Source organism: Coregonus lavaretus, assembly GCF_964263955.1.
Source record: "Coregonus lavaretus genome assembly, contig: HAP1_SCAFFOLD_3997, whole genome shotgun sequence".
Lineage (NCBI taxonomy): Eukaryota > Metazoa > Chordata > Actinopteri > Salmoniformes > Salmonidae > Coregonus > Coregonus lavaretus.
Window position 1 is genome coordinate 35,692 of NW_028160990.1, and position 19,632 is coordinate 55,323.

At 45.6% G+C, this 19,632-nt stretch overlaps 1 protein-coding gene across 1 annotated transcript; it reads left to right on the forward strand.

Annotated features, from left to right (window-relative positions):
* Positions 1 to 3,411: 3,411 nt before the first annotated feature.
* On the forward strand, positions 3,412 to 17,149 carry LOC311121237 (nuclear pore complex protein Nup50-like; the record flags this gene model as incomplete). The annotated part of the gene is made up of 5 exons (XM_084195749.1): positions 3,412 to 3,494; positions 4,820 to 4,902; positions 12,178 to 12,264; positions 13,185 to 13,392; positions 16,493 to 17,149. Coding segments are annotated over exons 2-5 (1,021 nt in total), but the record flags the coding sequence as incomplete, so codon positions are not given.
* Between the last annotated feature and the right edge of the window lie 2,483 nt (positions 17,150 to 19,632).

Here is a 19,632-nt window from a genome sequence, read left to right on the forward strand (position 1 = left end):
CTGAAACCTATTGAACCTGTCAGCCCTGATCAGGCTACCCTACCATGCCTATTGGCTGAACCTGTGTGTGTGCGTGTGCGTGCGTGTGTGTGTGTGCGCGCGCGTGTGTGTGGCTCTTAACCTGCCTATGGAGGGGGTCCCCCCATAGTGCCCAGTAGGGCCCCTCCATTTTGTCAGCCTGGCTGGTAATCTCCTCCACCCAGCAGGCAGGCAGAGGGCCTCCTTTTGTTACCCCATCTACGCCCCTCCTCCCTGGGCTGGAGAATAGCCTACCAAGGCCCTCTATGGATGTCTGAACCTAATGCACTTCACTGGAACTCTGAAATACCGGTAAGACAAAATTTATATCATTATCAAGTTGGAAAGGAAACAGTGGAACTAAAGCATAATGCAGCAAGCTAGGACCCATGGTAGTTGGCTTCAGCAGCATGCATTTCACTCCACTGTAAAATGCTTCAACGCACCTTACATTTCCATTGACCTTGAACCGGTACCCCCCTGTATATATAGCCTCCCTACTGTTATTACACATTGACTCTGCACTGGTACCCCCCTGTATATATAGCCTCCCTACTGTTATTTCCCATTGACTCTGCACCGGTACCCCCCTGTATATATAGCCTCCCTACTGTTATTACACATTGACTCTGCACCGGTACCCCCCTGTATATATAGCCTCCCTACTGTTATTACACATTGACTCTGCACCGGTACCCCCCTGTATATATAGCCTCCCTACTGTTATTACACATTGACTCTGCACCGGTACCCCCCTGTATATAGCCTCCCTACTGTTATTACACATTGACTCTGCACCGGTACCCCCCTGTATATATATAGCCTCCCTACTGTTATTACACATTGACTCTGCACCGGTACCCCCCTGTATATATAGCCTCCCTACTGTTATTTTATTTTACTTCTGCTCTTTTTTTCTCAACACTTTTTTTGTTGTTGTTTTATTTTTACTTTTTTTGTTAAAAAGAAATGCACTGTTGGTTAAGGGCTGTAAGTAAGCATTTCACTGTAATGTCTGCACCTGTTGTATTCGGGCATGTGGCCAATAAAATGTGATTTGATTTGATTTGATTTGGATTGTCCTCAATGAGATGCTGTCCCTGCTCTCTCCACGTTAGAACAGCTTCCTCTTTCTTGCATTGCCAACCCAACCAACCCAAGGCCCCCCGGCCCACTGTATCTTCCCCTGGCCAGGCCAGCTGCTCCGGGGGGAAGTTTCCCCTGGTCAAGGGTCTCTCCTCTTGTTGCTAGGGCCCCCAGCTCACTTCCTCCTTTTCTCCAGCACCTGTTCCTGCCTTGGCAAGGCCCTGGCACTGGACTGGAGAATCCTGGGGCTTGGAGACCAGTCATCTGCTCTGCTTCCCAACTCTGCACCATTATACGGTTCTACCCCCCCTGCAGTACTGGAGACATTCTACCCCCCAGTCCCTGGAACCTCTGTAGTCTGCAGCCTGGCCTACTGCAGTCTTGGCCTACTGCAGTACTGGAGACATTCTACCCCCAGTCCCTGGAACCTCTGTAGTCTGCAGCCTGGCCTACTGCAGTCTTGGCCTACTGCAGCTCTGGAGCCTAGCTATGGCTGGAGCCATAATGATTTGGCTTCCAAATCCCAAAGCCACAGCCCTGATGAGAAAGACACCATCTCATGCCATAAGTATCACAAGCACATTCTGTGCCCATTTTGAATCATACATAGTATGAATATTGTACACTCCCCATATGCCTCACTCACAAGATATATAGTGTAGCACAACTCTAAGAGTGTGTGTGTGTGTAATCACCTCATCACAAAGCTCTTGAGGAAGTGAGCTTTGGGGAATTTTTTGGCATTTCAGTAGAAATATTTTTAAACATCCGGACACCGAGCTCTGGAGGACTCTCAAACTCTACTACAGAACTGCAACTCCCATGAATGGTCCTATATTTCGCCCTTGCGCATTGGGTAAACGGAGACGAGGCGCGCAGAGATTCCGTTTTGTAAAATGGCGGCGTGAGTGAGTTTGGACAAATTTACTAAACCCAAGATGTTCTATTATATTGACAAGATAATCAAGTGACCGCTCTAACAATGGAAATACATGTCGTCAAAGATGGAATACAGGCGGGAGGAAGCGACATTACTGAGCACGGTTACAAGCACACAATAATGCGATTATTGTGGATAGTCAGGTTAATATAATAGTTCGTTTAAAACTGTTTACATGCTTTGCAAGAAGAACAATTTACCTAATAATCCTGTTGACATGGACACATCTGAAATCAGGCTGCTGATGGGACTTTTGACAAAATGCAAAAAATCACTAATCCAAAAAAAACATTCTACCATAGTGACCATGTTATTTTTGCGAAGACTATTTGATTCTGAGTTCGGACATATACCGTTTGTATGTGAAAACTATTTATAAGATGCATACTTTCAGTTTTTCTGAACTCACTTAACTCGCGTATAAGATGAAGGCTTACTTTTACCCAGTGCTAAATTTGGTCAGTTTAATATCGAATTATTATTGTGCATGTAAAGTACTCAGTATGTTTACATGCACACTAATAATTTGATATTAAATGAATTATGGCAGTAGGCTGATTACGCAATAGTCATGTATACACCTTCCTCTGTTTATCTTAATTATCGGGGTACGGTCAAAATCGAAGTTAGCATACGCCGATTAAAACATCTGGTTTTCTGAGCAATCTTTCGAATTATTAGGACATGTAAACACAATCGGCATTCCAGAAGTGTATTTCAACTATATGTGCTAGCACCAGCCAAGCGAACCCCCCTCTTGAGCAGGAGTGGAGTGAGTTTGGAACTGAACCTATGCTTCTTAGAAGTAGTTTTCACATTACAAACTCAGAATCAAATATGCTTCCCAAAAATAACATGTTAGCTGTGGTAGAACGTTAATTTTTGATTGCATTTTATCAGTGCCGTCAGGTAGCCTTGTATTCAGATGTGTCCATGGAAACAGGATTATTAGGGGATTCGTTCTTCTTTCAAAGCATGTAAACATTTTAATCGAACTATTACAGGAATCGGATTATCCACAATAATCGCATTATTGTGTGCGTGTAAACGAAGTCTGAGGTGTATAGAACGGGCGAGATCAGGTGGGACCATTCTAGCCAATGAGAGGGCAGATAGCGACACATATGAATAACATAACGGAAATAGTAAGTGCGTCCATTTATATCAGTGCATTCATAACAGCCTAACCATTGCGAAACTTCTGTTCGACCAAATTTAACAATTACATTTTAAGGTTGACCAAATTTGACACTCATTGACCGCCATTAAAAAAAAAAAATCCTAATTTTGTGGTGGTTTTATTTTCGTGGACAGATTTTGGGCGGAAGTAAACCCTCTCGCTTCGCCTCTTCCTCGCTGTTCGGACACCCAGCGATTATTCAAAGTTTAGTAACATTTGGAATTGTTTTACTATCAAGGGGTAGTTATCGAACATTTAATTCGGGAAAAGGTATGTTTCTTTTATATTCAATGACATCGGAGCGCTAGCTAGTTAGCTAACTAGCCTAGCAACATCGCTAGCAGTGAGACTTCGTGGTTGTTAGGCTAGCGTTTCAAATGATTGACGTTAACTCTTATTTTATTATTTATTTACTTACTCTTATCTTATTGATTAAAGTTACTCTGCACGGACGGTGGCTAAAAACAGTACCGAGAACATAACCTCAAAAAGAAAACTTGTTAAATTGGTTAGCGAACTAGCTAGCGTGCTAACTAAATGGACAACGCACGTTCTTGCTACATGCATCAATATGTTCGCCAACTTTAGTTGGCTAGCTACTTTTGTCTTTTGAACGTTTACACACGTTTTAGAGTTAGCTAACATTAGGGAAAGGAAGTCCTCCCACAGATGGTTAGCCAAATTATCCTTAGCCGGAAGAGAAAATACGGACTCAATAGTATGCTAACGTTACTTAGCTAGCTAGCTAACTAGTATTCAATATAGCTAGCTACTACCAGGCATTTAGCCATCTTAATGTTGCAAGCTAAAGTTACCTTTGTTTATATTTCAGAATCAAGAATTAGCAGCCCATAACTATTCACCAAACAAGAACATATCTGTGCTCTTTTGTCCTCATCTCTCACCTCTTGTCAAACAGTTTGTGAATTAAGTCAGTATCAACAGTAGCTACCTACTAATAGCTAGCTACATCAACTCAATCTAACAGGACATAAGAAAAGCACTCGCCTTAATTAGCTAGTTACTGTAGTTAACTTAGTTTGCAGTTTACTGTAGTTAACTTAGTTAGTCCAGGTCCCTGATGTTGAAATATTGTTACTGAAATTCTCTAGTGTTTATACTATATTGTATTTGTTTACAGTAGACTTTTATCATGTACGTGTCTCCTGAGTGGCGCAGTGGTCTAAGGCGCTGCATCGCAGTGCTAACTGTGCCACTAGAGATCCTGGTTCGAATCCAGGCTCTGTCGTAGCCGGCCGCGACCGGGAGACTCATGGGCGGCGCACAATTGGCCCAGCGTCGTCCAGGGTAGGGGAGGGAATGGCCGGCACGGATGTAGCTCAGTTGATAGAGCATGGCGTTTGCAACGCCAGGGTTGTGGGTTCGATTCCCACGGGGGGCCAGTATAAAAATAAAACATGTATTCACTAACTGTAAGTCGCTCTGGATAAGAGCGTCTGCTAAATGACTAAAATGTAATGTAAATGTAAATGTACCACTGGCCTCACAAAATAACCAGACCATTTTTGAAGTATCTTTAATTATCACAGTTGAATCATTTGTGTGTGTTGACGGTCTCTTGTGTCGTCTTCCAGAGAGCAGCGTTGTGATGGCGAAGAGGATCGCTGACAAAGAGCTGACCGACAGGAACTGGGATCAGGAGGATGAAGGAGAGGAGGTGGGCTTGCTGTACCATGTTACTACAGCCTCGCTGATAGTGCTATAGACTGTGTAAATAATACACAGCCCTGCAGGCACGTGTCCAGGGGTTAGCCTTTCACACGTTTGCCTAGTAGTAGAAAGTATTAGTCTCCCTTTCTGTTGTTGGCCGTTTTCAATAGTTTCAGCATCCCAGTAAATGATAATCCAATAGATACAACATGCGTTGTGTTGTAAAAACAGTTATCTGGGCAGTGTTGTGCATTACATTTTACATTTTAGTCATTTAGCAGACACTCTTATCCAGAGCGACTTACAGGAGCAATTAGGGTTAAGTGCCTTGCTTAAGGGCACATCGACAGATTTTTCACCTAGTCGGCTCGGGGATTAGAACCAGCGACCTTTCGGTTACTGGCACAACGCTCTTACCCACTAAGCTACCTGCCGCCCCATAGAGGGGATACTCAGAAGGAGCTAAAGACCTGGTTGGATAGGTCATGGCGTTTTGATCACTGTAGCCAGCCAAATGACAGAGGTCTCGGTAATAAGTAGCGTTTTTTGTTTTATTTTAAACACGCATTTTCGCCTCTGCTCTGCTCCTGACCGTATGTGCTAACATAGAAATAGAATGAATAGAACGGCAGGTGTCATAATGGGTGGACTGGCGGCCATTTTGAATGTCCCCATAGAAGCAAAGCTAGGTTGAAAAATGGGGAAAGGTTAAGACAACGGAGTCACAATAATGCTGAGGTTCTATCAATCAATCAATCAATTTTATTTTATATAGCCCTTCTTACATCAGCTAATATCTCGAAGTGCTGTACAGAAACCCAGCCTAAAACCCCAAACAGCTAGTAATGCAGGTGTAGAAGCACGGTGGCTAGGAAAAACTCCCTAGAAAGGCGAAAACCTAGGAAGAAACCTAGAGAGGAACCAGGCTATGAGGGGTGGCCAGTCCTCTTCTAGCTGTGCCGGGTGGAGATTATAACAGAACCATGCCAAGATGTTCAAAAATGTTCATAAGTGACAAGCATGGTCAAATAATAATCAGGAATAAATCTCAGTTGGCTTTTCATAGCCGATCATTAAGAGTTGAAAACAGCAGGTCTGGGACAGGTAGGGGTTCCATAACCGCAGGCAGAACAGTTGAAACTGGAATAGCAGCAAGGCCAGGCGGACTGGGGACAGCAAGGAGTCACCACGGCCGGTAGTCCCGACGTATGGTCCTAGGGCTCAGGTCTCTCAGTTGGCTTTTCATAGCCGATCATTAAGAGTTGAAAACAGCAGGTCTGGGACAGGTAGGGGTTTCGTAGCCGCAGGCAGAACAGTTGAAACTGGAATAGCAGCAAGGCCAGGCGGACTGGGGACAGCAAGGTGTCATCATGCCCGGTAGTCCTGACGTATGGTCCTAGGGCTCAGGTTCTCAGAGAGAAAGAGAGAACGAGAGAATTAGAGAGAGCATACTTAAATTCACACAGGACACTGGATAAGACAGGAGAAGTACTCCAGGTATAACCAACTAACCCCAGCCCCCCGACACATAAACTACTGCAGCATAAATACTGGAGGCTGAGACAGGAGCGGTCCGGAGACACTGTGGCCCCATCCGAAGAAACCCCCGGACAGGGCCAAACAGGAAGGATATAACCCCACCCACTCCGCCAAAGCACAGCCCCCGCACCACTAGAGGGATATCCCCAACCACCAACTTACAATCCTGAGACAAGGCCGAGTATAGCCCACAGAGGTCTCCACCACAGCACAAACCAAGGGGGGGGCGCCAACCCAGACAGGAAGATCACGTCAGTAACTCAACCCACTCAAGTGACGCACCCCTCCCAGGGACGGCATGAAAGAGCACCAGCAAGCCAGTGACTCAGCCCCTGCAACAGGGTTAGAGGCAGAGAACCCCAGTGGAGAGGGGAACCGGCCTGGCAGAGACAGCAAGGGCTGTTCGTTGCTCCAGCCTTTCCGTTCACCTTCACACTCCTGGGCCAGACTACACTCAATCATATGACCTACTGAAGAGATAAGTCTTCAGTAAAGACTTAAAGGTTGAGACCGAGTCTGCGTCTCTCACATGGGTAGGCAGACTGTTCCATAAAAATGGAGATCTATAGGAGAAAGCCCTGCCTCCCGCTGTTTGCTTAGAAATTCTAGGGACAATTAGGAGGCCTGCGTCTTGTGACCGTAGCGTACGTATTGGTATGTACGGCAGGACCAACTCGGAAAGATAGGTAGGAGCAAGCCCATGTAACGCTTTATAGGTTAACAGTAAAACCTTGAAATCAGCCCTTGCCTTAACAGGAAGCCAGTGTAGGGAAGCTAGCACTGGAGTAATATGATCAAATTTCTTGGTTCTAGTCAGGATTCTAGCAGCCGTATTTAGCACTAACTGAAGTTTATTTAGTGCTTTATCCGGGTAGCCGGAAAATAGAGCATTGCAGTAGTCTAACCTAGAAGTAACAAATGCATGGATTAATTTTTCTGCATCATTTTTGGACAGAAAATTTCTGATTTTTGCAATGTTACGTAGATGGAAAAAAGCTGTCCTTGAAACAGTCTTGATATGTTCGTCAAAAGAGAGATCAGGGTCAAGAGTAACGCCTAGGTCCTTCACAGTTTTATTTGAGACGACTTTACAACCATCAAGATTAATTGTCAGATTTAACAGAAGATCTCTTTGTTTCTTGGGACCTAGAACAAGCATCTCTGTTTTGTCCGAGTTTAAAAGTAAAAAGTTTTCAGCCATCCACTTCCTTATGTCTGAAACACAGGCTTCTAGCGAGGGCAATTTTGGGGCTTCACCATGCTTCATTGAAATGTACAGCTGTGTGTCATCCGCATAGCAGTGAAAGTTAACATTATGTTTTCGAATAACATCCCCAAGAGGTAAAATATATAGTGAAAACAATAGTGGTCCTAAAACGGAACCTTGAGGAACACCGAAATGTACAGTTGATTTGTCGGAGGACAGACCATTCACAGAGACAAACTGATATCTTTCCGACAGGTAGGATCTAAACCAGGCCAGAACTTGTCCGTGTAGACCAATTTGGGTTTCCAGTCTCTCCAAAAGAATGTGGTGATCGATGGTGTCAAAGGCAGCACTAAGGTCTAGTAGCACGAGGACAGATGCAGAGCCTCGGTCTGACGCCATTAAAAGGTCATTTACCACCTTCACAAGTGCAGTCTCAGTGCTATGATGGGGTCTAAAACCAGACTGAAGCATTTCGTATACATTGTTTGTCTTCAGAAAGGCAGTGAGTTGCTGCGCAACAGCTTTTTCTAAAATTTTTGAGAGGAATGGAAGATTCGATATAGGCCGATAGTTTTTTATATTTTCCGGGTCAAGGTTTGGCTTTTTCAAGAGAGGCTTTATCACTGCCACTTTTAGTGAGTTTGGTACACATCCGGTGGATAGAGAGCTGTTTATTATGTTCAACATAGGAGGGCCAAGCACAGGAAGCAGCTCCTTCAGCAGTTTAGTAGGAATAGGATCCAGTATGCAGCTTGAAGGTTTAGAGGCCATGATTATTTTCATCATTGTGTCAAGAGATATAGTACTAAAACACTTAAGTGTCTCTCCCGATCCCAGGCCCTCGCAGAGCTGTGCAGATCCAGGACAGCTAAGCCCTGGAGGAATACGCAGATTCAAAGAGGAGTCCGTAATTTGCTTTCTAATGGTCATGATCTTTTCCTCAAAGAAGTTCATGAATTTATCACTGCTGAAGTGAAAGCCATCCTCTCTTGGGGAATGCTGCTTTTTAGTTAGCTTTGCAACAGTATCAAAAAGAAATTTTGGATTGTTCTTATTTTCCTCGATTAAGTTGGAAAAGTAGGATGATCGAGCAGCAGTGAGGGCTCTTCGGTACTGCACGGTACTGTCTTTCCAAGCTAGTCGGAAGACTTCCAGTTTGGTGTGGCGCCATTTCCGTTCCAATTTCCTGGAAGCTTGCTTCAAAGCTCGGGTATTTTCTGTATACCAGGGAGCTAGTTTCTTATGACAAATGTTTTTCGTTTTTAGGGGTGCAACTGCATCTAGGGTATTGCGCAAGGTTAAATTGAGTTCCTCAGTTAAGTGGTTAACTGATTTTTGTCCTCTGACGTCCTTGGGTAGGCAGAAGGAGTCTGGAAGGGCATCAATGAATTTTTGTGTTGTCTGAGAATTTATAGCACGACTTTTGATGCTCCTTGGTTGGGGTCTGAGCAGATTATTTGTTGCGATTGCAAACGTAATAAAATGGTGGTCCGATAGTCCAGGATTTTGTGGAAAAACATTAAGATCTACAACATTTATTCCATGGGACAAAACTAGGTCCAGAGTATGACTGTGGCAGTGAGTAGGTCCAGAGACATGTTGGACAAAACCCACTGAGTCGATAATGGCTCCGAAAGACTTTTGGAGTGGGCCTGTGGACTTCTCCATGTGAATATTAAAATCACCAAAAATTAGAATATGATCTGCTATGACTACAAGGTCTGATAGGAATTCAGGAAACTCAGAGAGGAACGCTGTATATGGCCCAGGAGGCCTGTAAACAGTAGCTATAAAAAGTGATTGAGTAGGCTGCATAGATTTCATGACTAGAAGCTCAAAAGATGAAAACGCCATTTTTTTTTTTGTAAATTGAAATTTGCTATCGTAAATGTTAGCAACACCTCCGCCTTTGCGGGATGCACGGGGAATATGGTCACTAGTGTAACCAGGAGGTGAGGCCTCATTTAACACAGCAAATTCATCAGGCTTAAGCCATGTTTCAGTCAGGCCAATCACATCAAGATTATGATCAGTGATTAGTTCATTGACTATGACTGCCTTTGAAGTGAGGGATCTAACATTAAGTAACCCTATTTTGAGATGTGAGGTATCACGATCTCTTTCAATAATGGCAGGAATGGAGGAGGTCTTTATCCTAATAAGATTGCTAGGGTGAACACCGCCATGTTTAGTTTTGCCCAACCTAGATCGAGGCACAGACACAGTCTCAATGGGTATGGCTGAGCTGACTACACTGACTGTGCTATTGGCAGACTCCACTAAGCTGGCAGGTTGGCTAACAGCCTGCTGCCTGGCCTGCACCCTATTTCACTGTGGGGCTAGAGGAGTTAGAGCCCTATCTATGTTGGTAGATAAGAGGAGAGCACCCCTCCAGCTAGGATGGAGTCCGTCACTCCTCAGCAGGTCAGGCTTGGTCCTGTTTGTGGGTGAGTCCCAGAAAGAGGGCCAATTATCCACAAATGTTATCTTTTGGGAGGGGCAGAAAACAGTTTTCAACCAGCGATTAAGTGCTGAGACTCTGCTGTAGAGCTCGTCACTTCCCCTAACTGGGAGGGGGCCAGAGACAATTACTCGATGCCGACACATCTTTCTAGCTGATTTACACGCTGAAGCTATGTTGCACTTGGTGACCTCTGACTGTTTCATCCTAACATCGTTGGTGCCGACGTGGATAACAATATCTCTATACTCTCTACACTCGCCAGTTTTAGCTTTAGCCAGCACCATCTTTAGATTAGCCTTAACGTCGGTAGCCCTGCCCCCTGGTAAACAGTGTATGATCGCTGGGTGATTCGTTTTAAGTCTAATACTGCGGGTAATGGAGTCGCCAATGACTAGGGTTTTCAATTTGTCAGAGCTAATGGTGGGAGCCTTCGGCGTCTCAGACCCCGTAACGGGAGGAGTAGAGACTAGAGAAGACTCAGACTCAGACTCCGACTCGCTACATAATGGGGAAAACCGGTTGAAGGTTTCTGTCGGCTGAATGAGCGACACCGGTTGAGCATTCCAACAGTATTTCCCTCCAGAAGCCATGAGAAAGTTGTCCGGCTGCGGGGACTGTGCGGGGGGATTTATACTAACGTTACTGTCTGTACTTACTGGTGGCACAGACGCTGTTTCTTCCTTTCCTACACTGATATTACCCTTGCCTAACGATTGCGTCTGAAGCTGGGCTTGTAGCACAGCTATTCTCGCCGTAAGGCGAGAATTCTCCTGTATATTATGAGTACAGCGACTGCAATTAGAAGACATCATGTTAATGTTACTACTTAGCTTCGGCTGTTGAAGATGTTGATGAACCATGTCCAGATAAAGCGTCCGGAGTGAAAAAGTTGAATAAGGGAAAAAAGTTGCGATGGAAAAAAGGAAAATAACGTAAAGTTGGCAGCTAAAACGCACAGGAAAATGACTCTTCTGTCTCGGGATAAACGTCCGGGGTGAAAAAGTTTAACGAAAAAAGATGAGTGAGGACAAAACTAAAAAGTTGGTAAATTTGTTGAACACAGAGATTGATTAAACGTTTATTAAAAGTAAAACGTGAATAGTTTGGCAGGTAGCCAAGTAGCAACATGTTGATTCAATGTTCTAGATTCTACCGCTCTGAATCAACCGTGGGACCAGCTCAAGCGTTGTAGCTACGCTGCCTAGGCAGAAGGCAAGCGGGCTGAAGCAGATCATACGGTTGTTGAACAAAAATATAATGTTATGCTAATGCAACAGCCGTCTAGCCAGCTTGCTAACACCTAGGTTGAAGATTACAAGGTTAAGACAATGGGGTTCTAATATCCCGTAACTTTGCAATTCATGGGACCAGCGTTGCTAGTTAGCAACAGCGCTAGCAGTTCTCAACGGAGCTGGTCCCATGAATTTGTTTATGTTCGAACGCTTCCGCATGGAATTATTACGTTGTTGTAACCTTGTATTTTTTTAACCTAGGAGCAAAGCAGGAAGTAAAAGCAGGAAGTGTTCCCTGTGCTGTTATTTGTTGATTCAACTCAACAGACGTTACAAATAATACATTCCATTGCTTGAGCCACATCAGTTAACATCATTTTAGTGAACGTTCTACATTACTATGGAAACGATTGCATCACAATACCAGGCAGCCATTGCGAGTGTACCCATGAGTTTACCAGTCAAATGACCAGGGTTAGAAGGTCCAAGCCCCGTTCTATTCCTTCCATTTCTATGTGCTGCTGCATTGTGGCAACCGAAGAATCGTCTGTTGCTTGTTTGTTTATTTTATTTTCATGAAGGTCTTCATCTATAACCGTCAGTTACACGGCTATACAGCAATTGTGCCAGCCCTAAGTAAATACAGTTACAAAGAAGCTTGTCAAATCAACATGTTGATTCAACGTTCTAGAATCATCAATGTTAAAAAACTATTAGTCCAGCCTATATGTGAATTTCACCCAAAACTTTGCACACATTGCCTGGACTATATTGCAGAGTAAGGATTTGTTGTACATATTTTGACCCTATCTCTAATAGTGTTGTGATGGTGTTCAGCAGGCAGGGACGTTTTCCATCGCTAGTGATGATGTCATGAAGAGCAGGCCCATCAAGAAGGCCAAGCGTCGGGCTGCTGGTTCAGAGGTAGGCTACCTGGCTAACTGACATGCATGCTGTCTGTGTGTCTAACTGCTGGTTCAGAGGTAGGCTACCTGGCTAACTGACATGCATGCTGTCTGTGTGTCTAACTGCTGGTTCAGAGGTAGGCTACCTGGCTAACTGACATGCATGCTGTCTGTGTGTCTAACTGCTGGTTCAGAGGTAGGCTAACTGACATGCATGCTGTCTGTGTGTCTTACTGCTGGTTCAGAGGTAGGCTAACTGACATGCATGCTGTCTGTGTGTCTAACTGCTGGTTCAGAGGTAGGCTACCTGGCTAACTGACATGCATGCTGTCTGTGTGTCTAACTGCTGGTTCAGAGGTAGGCTACCTGGCTAACTGACATGCATGCTGTCTGTGTGTCTAACTGCTGGTTCAGAGGTAGGCTAGAATCTGGCCTTAATGGCCACATAGTTTTTATAGACTAATTTAACTAACCAACACCATGGGAACTAGCGCACATGCATACTGTCTTAGTCTGTCAGGTGGAAACCAGGGTAATGTTCATTAGAAGAAAACAGAAACAAGGGTTTCTTATTGCACAAGTTCTGAACACAACCCAGCTTTACTTTAACCCAATTCAAGCAGTTCTTCCTTCCAGCTTTACATTAACCCAATTCAAACATCGCTTCCTTCCTTCCAGCTTTACTTAAACCCAATTCAAACATCGCTTCCTTCCTTCCAGCTTTACTTAAACCCAATTCAAACATCGCTTCCTTCCTTCCAGCTTTACTTAAACCCAATTCAAGCATCGCTTGCTTCCTTCCAGCTTTACTTTAACCCAAGTCAAGCAGTGCTTCCTTCCTTCGATGCCAGAACTCCCTTTTTAAAGAGTGGTGATGTAGCCTAATGGAGGGAGATAGGAGTGAATAATTTGTTTCCTTCCTGTCTGTGCTGCCTGCAGGGGCAGAGTGGAGGAACGTTCAAAGGGTTTAAAGGGTTCTCCCTGGCCCCTCCGTCGGGAACCGGGCCAGCCACGGGGGGAATCACGGCCTTCTCCGGGTTCGGGAACGGGGCAGGGTTCAAACTGTCCAATGGGAACAGTGTTACACCCGTCACTCCAGCCTTCACCGGGTTCGCCTCGCCTGCTGCCACCAAGACCACCACACCTGGTAAGAGGCTGCATTTCTAACCGTTGGACAGTTAAAGTGCTAGTCCTGGAGGATAACTTGTGAAAGTGGCCCGGTGTTGATATGAAATGGAGTTGAGGGATCTGGTATTATAGGTTAATGGAGCTGAATCAGTGGGGTTGGCTCTGTGTGGATCTGGTATTAGAGGTTAATGGAGCTGAATCAGTGGGGTTGGCTCTGTGTGGATCTGGTATTAGAGGCTAATGGAGCTGAATCAGTGGGGTTGGCTCTGTGTGGATCTGGTATTAGAGGTTAATGGAGCTGAATCAGTGGGGTTGGCTCTGTGTGGATCTGGTATTAGAGGCTAATGGAGCTGAATCAGTGGGGTTGGCTCTGTGTGGATCTGGTATTAGAGGCTAATGGAGCTGAATCAGTGGGGTTGGCTCTGTGTGGATCTGGTATTAGAGGCTAATGGAGCTGAATCAGTGGGGTTGGCTCTGTGTGGATCTGGTATTAGAGGCTAATGGAGCTGAATCAGTGGGGTTGGCTCTGTGTGGATCTGGCATTAGAGGCTAATGGAGCTGAATCAGTGGGGTTGGCTCTGTGTGGATCTGGTATTAGAGGCTAATGGAGCTGAATCAGTGGGGTTGGCTCTGTGTGGATCTGGTATTAGAGGCTAATGGAGCTGAATCAGTGGGGTTGGCTCTGTGTGGATCTGGTATTAGAGGCTAATGGAGCTGAATCAGTGTGGTTGGCTCTGTGTGGATCTGGTATTAGAGGCTAATGGAGCTGAATCAGTGGGGTTGGCTCTGTGTGGATCTGGTATTAGAGGCTAATGGAGCTGAATCAGTGGGGTTGGCTCTGTGTGGATCTGGTATTAGAGGCTAATGGAGCTGAATCAGTGGGGTTGGCTCTGTGTGGATCTGGTATTAGAGGCTAATGGAGCTGAATCAGTGGGGTTGGCTCTGTGTGGATCTGGTATTAGAGGCTAATGGAGCTGAATCAGTGGGGTTGGCTCTGTGTGGATCTGGTATTAGAGGCTAATGGAGCTGAATCAGTGGGGTTGGCTCTGTGTGGATCTGGTATTAGAGGCTAATGGAGCTGAATCAGTGGGGTTGGCTCTGTGTGGATCTGGTATTAGAAGCTAATGGAGCTGAATCAGTGGGGTTGGCTCTGTGTGGATCTGGTATTAGAGGCTAATGGAGCTGAATCAGTGGGGTTGGCTCTGTGTGGATCTGGTATTAGAGGCTAATGGAGCTGAATCAGTGGGGTTGGCTCTGTGTGGATCTGGTATTAGAGGCTAATGGAGCTGAATCAGTGGGGTTGGCTCTGTGTGGATCTGGTATTAGAGGCTAATGGAGCTGAATCAGTGGGGTTGGCTCTGTGTGGATCTGGTATTAGAGGCTAATGGAGCTGAATCAGTGGGGTTGGCTCTGTGTGGATCTGGCATTAGAGGCTAATGGAGCTGAATCAGTGGGGTTGGCTCTGTGTGGATCTGGTATTAGAGGCTAATGGAGCTGAATCAGTGGGGTTGGCTCTGTGTGGATCTGGTATTAGAGGCTAATGGAGCTGAATCAGTGGGGTTGGCTCTGTGTGGATCTGGCATTAGAGGCTAATGGAGCTGAATCAGTGGGGTTGGCTCTGTGTGGATCTGGTATTAGAGGCTAATGGAGCTGAATCAGTGGGGTTGGCTCTGTGTGGATCTGGTATTAGAGGCTAATGGAGCTGAATCAGTGGGGTTGGCTCTGTGTGGATCTGGTATTAGAGGCTAATGGAGCTGAATCAGTGGGGTTGGCTCTGTGTGGATCTGGTATTAGAGGCTAATGGAGCTGAATCAGTGGGGTTGGCTCTGTGTGGATCTGGCATTAGAGGCTAATGGAGCTGAATCAGTGGGGTTGGCTCTGTGTGGATCTGGTATTAGAGGCTAATGGAGCTGAATCAGTGGGGTTGGCTCTGTGTGGATCTGGCATTAGAGGCTAATGGAGCTGAATCAGTGGGGTTGGCTCTGTGTGGATCTGGTATTAGAGGCTAATGGAGCTGAATCAGTGGGGTTGGCTCTGTGTGGATCTGGTATTAGAGGCTAATGGAGCTGAATCAGTGGGGTTGGCTCTGTGTGGATCTGGCATTAGAGGCTAATGGAGCTGAATCAGTGGGGTTGGCTCTGTGTGGATCTGGTATTAGAGGCTAATGGAGCTGAATCAGTGGGGTTGGCTCTGTGTGGATCTGGTATTAGAGGCTAATGGAGCTGAATCAGTGGGGTTGGCTCTGTGTGGATCTGGTATTAGAGGCTAATGGAGCTGAATCAGTGGGATTGGCTCTGTGTGGATCTGGTATTAGAGGCTAATGGAGCTGAATCAGTGGGGTTGGCTCTGTGTGGATCTGGTATTAGAGGCTAATGGAGCTGAATCAGTGGGGTTGGCTCTGTGTGGATCTGGTATTAGAGGCTAATGGAGCTGAATCAGTGTGTCAGCTCCTCTCCCAGTGTGGTACCTGAGGGTGGAATGACAGAACAGAGATGCTCCAGTATTCAGTCAGTATCTCTCTCCTTCTCTACCGTTAAACTCAGGGCTACTGAAGGCGTCCGCATGCCTCCCATCTGAAACAGTTCCTGCATATATTACGACAACATTTTCAGATGTTTTGGTCTTCGGCTAGGGTTTTTTTCGGCTGTTTGTGCACAAACATTTCTCGAGTCAAGACGAAGTTCGCAAGCCAAAGTCGTTGGTGATTGGTCAACAGTAGGGATTCTTCAATGATAGGCTAGTTTTCGTGCACATTATTTCGCTTGAGAAATGCTGCACCAAACATCCTAGTTAGATGTAAAAATGTATGACGTATTTCTTGTTATCTTAGATTAATTGTGACTATACTGGCTACGGCGTCTCAAGGTGGACAAACGGTACTATTGCCGCTTTAGTGGTTTTTCAAGCGAAGGTGGAAGGTATGGGAACACTGGTTGGGTTGGCTAGGCAACAGCCGTCCGCGCATGCTGAAGCCTTAAGGCTTCCTCCGAGGTATCACAGCTTCTCTCTGCTGTAGCATTCACCTGCTCATCCTCTCCTCTCCTCTCCTCTCCTCTCATCCCCCTCCCCTCTTATCCCCCTCTCCTCCTCTCTCCTCTCTCTCTCCCCTCCTCTCCTAGGTTCATTAACATTCAGCGGCCCCCCCTCCAGCGGTGACATCACAGAGCAGCAGCCTAACGGTTCCTCCCCCGTGGTTTCCAGTCTGTCTCTCAGCTCCGGCTCCTGTACCTCCTCTGACAACCAGGAATACAGGAAGCAGCTCACAGCGCTCAACTGCTCTGTCAGGGACTGGATCACCAAGCACGTCAACAGAAACCCTCTCTGCGACCTCAACCCCATCTTCAGGGACTATGAGAAGCACCTGGCCAGCATCGACAAGAAGTACGGAGGGGCTGGAGGGAGTGGCGCTGTGGCTGGGGGCTCGGCGAGCGGTAGCAAGGCAGCAGCAGCAGAGGAGAAGCAGCCAGCCGGTACCACACCCCCCTCCTCCTCTAGTACCGCCGGCTCGGCAACCACAGCTCCACTCTTCTCCTTCAGTAAGGACAAGGACGGCACCGCTCCAGCCTCGGAGAAAAGCTCCAGCGCCGCTCCTGCTCCGCTCCCCGCTGGCATCAGCTTTAACTTGGGCCAGAAGGGGTCCCTGAGCTCTGGAGGAGCTCCTAACGTCTCCTTCTCCTCCTCCTCCTCCTCTTCCTCCTCCCTGTTTGGAGGCACCTCTCTTCCTAGCTTCTCCTTCAGTGGGGCCAAGGCTGAGGCTGTCCCCACCCAGACAACAGGTACGATATGGAAGGTCTAATGTATGTAGGGAAATAGAAATATTACTCATGTAATACTGTCCTAACAGCTATGATATCAGGTGACTAGATATTCTATACTAGTCATACCTGCCTAGTCACTTTACCCTGCCTTCATGTACATATCTACCTCAAATACCTTATTATTATCTATCCTGATGCCTAGTCACTTTACCCTGCCTTCATGTCCATATCTACCTCAAATACCTTATTATTATCTATCCTGATGACTAGTCACTTTACCCTGCCTTCATGTACATATCTACCTCAAATACCTTATTATTATCTATCCTGATGCCTAGTCACTTTACCCTGCCTTCATGTACATATCTACCTCAAATACCTTATTATTATCTATCCTGATGCCTAGTCACTTTACCCTGCCTTCATGTACATATCTACCTCAAATACCTTATTATTATCTATCCTGATGCCTAGTCACTTTACTCTGCCTTCATGTACATATCTACCTCAAATGCCTTATTATTATCTATCCTGATGCCTAGTCACTTTACCCTGCCTTCATGTACATATCTACCTCAAATACCTTATTATTATCTATCCTGATGCCTAGTCACTTTACCCTGCCTTCATGTACATATCTACCTCAAATACCTTATTATTATCTATCCTGATGCCTAGTCACTTTACCCTGCCTTCATGGACATATCTACCTCAAATGCCTTATTATTATCTATCCTGATGCCTAGTCACTTTACCCTGCCTTCATGGACATATCTACCTCAAATGCCTTATTATTATCTATCCTGATGCCTAGTCACTTTACCCTGCCTTCATGTACAGTGGGGAAAAAAAGTATTTAGTCAGCCACCAATTGTGCAAGTTCTCCCACTTAAAAAGATGAGAGAGGCCTGTAATTTTCATCATAGGTACACGTCAACTATGACAGACAAAATGAGAAAAAGAAATCCAGAAAATTACATTGAAGAATTTTTTATGAATTTATTTGCAAATTATGGTGGAAAATAAGTATTTGGTCAATAACAAAAGTTTCTCAATACTTTGTTTTATACCCTCTGTATGGTGCTGCTAGTGATGGACAACACACCCAGAATGTTACCTGGTTATATGGTGCTGCTAGTGATGGACAACACACCCAGAATGTTACCTGGTTATATGGTGCTGCTAGTGATGGACAACACACCCAGAATGTTACCTGGTTATATGGTGCTGCTAGTGATGGACAACACACCCAGAATGTTACCTGGTTATATGGTGCTGCTAGTGATGGACAACACACCCAGAATGTTACCTGGTTATATGGTGCTGCTAGTGATGGACACACCCAGAATGTTACCTGGTTATATGGTGCTGCTAGTGATGGACAACACACCCAGAATGTTACCTGGTTATATGGTGCTGTTAGTGATGGACAACACACCCAGAATGTTACCTGGTTATATGGTGCTGCTAGTGATGGACACACCCAGAATGTTACCTGGTTATATGGTGCTGCTAGTGATGGACACACCCAGAATGTTACCTGGTTATATGGTGCTGCTAGTGATGGACAACACACCCAGAATGTTACCTGGTTATATGGTGCTGCTAGTGACGGACACACCCAGAATGTTACCTGGTTATATGGTGCTGCTAGTGATGGACAACACACCCAGAATGTTACCTGGTTATATGGTGCTGCTAGTGATGGACAACACACCCAGAATGTTACCTGGTTATATGGTGCTGCTAGTGACGGACACACCCAGAATGTTACCTGGTTATATGGTGCTGCTAGTGATGGACAACACACCCAGAATGTTACCTGGTTATATGGTGCTGCTAGTGACGGACACACCCAGAATGTTACCTGGTTATATGGTGCTGCTAGTGATGGACAACACACCCAGAATGTTACCTGGTTATATGGTGCTGCTAGTGATGGACACCACACCCAGAATGTTACCTGGTTATATGGTGCTGCTAGTGATGGACACACCCAGAATGTTACCTGGTTATATGGTGCTGCTAGTGATGGACACACCCAGAATGTTACCTGGTTATATGGTGCTGCTAGTGACGGACACACCCAGAATGTTACCTGGTTATATGGTGCTGCTAGTGATGGACACCACACCCAGAATGTTACCTGGTTATATGGTGCTGCTAGTGATGGACAACACACCCAGAATGTTACCTGGTTATATGGTGCTGCTAGTGATGGACAACACACCCAGAATGTTACCTGGTTATATGGTGCTGCTAGTGATGGACACACCCAGAATGTTACCTGGTTATATGGTGCTGCTAGTGACGGACAACACACCCAGAATGTTACCTGGTTATATGGTGCTGCTAGTGATGGACACACCCAGAATGTTACCTGGTTATATGGTGCTGCTAGTGATGGACAACACACCCAGAATGTTACCTGGTTATATGGTGCTGCTAGTGATGGACAACACACCCAGAATGTTACCTGGTTATATGGTGCTGCTAGTGAT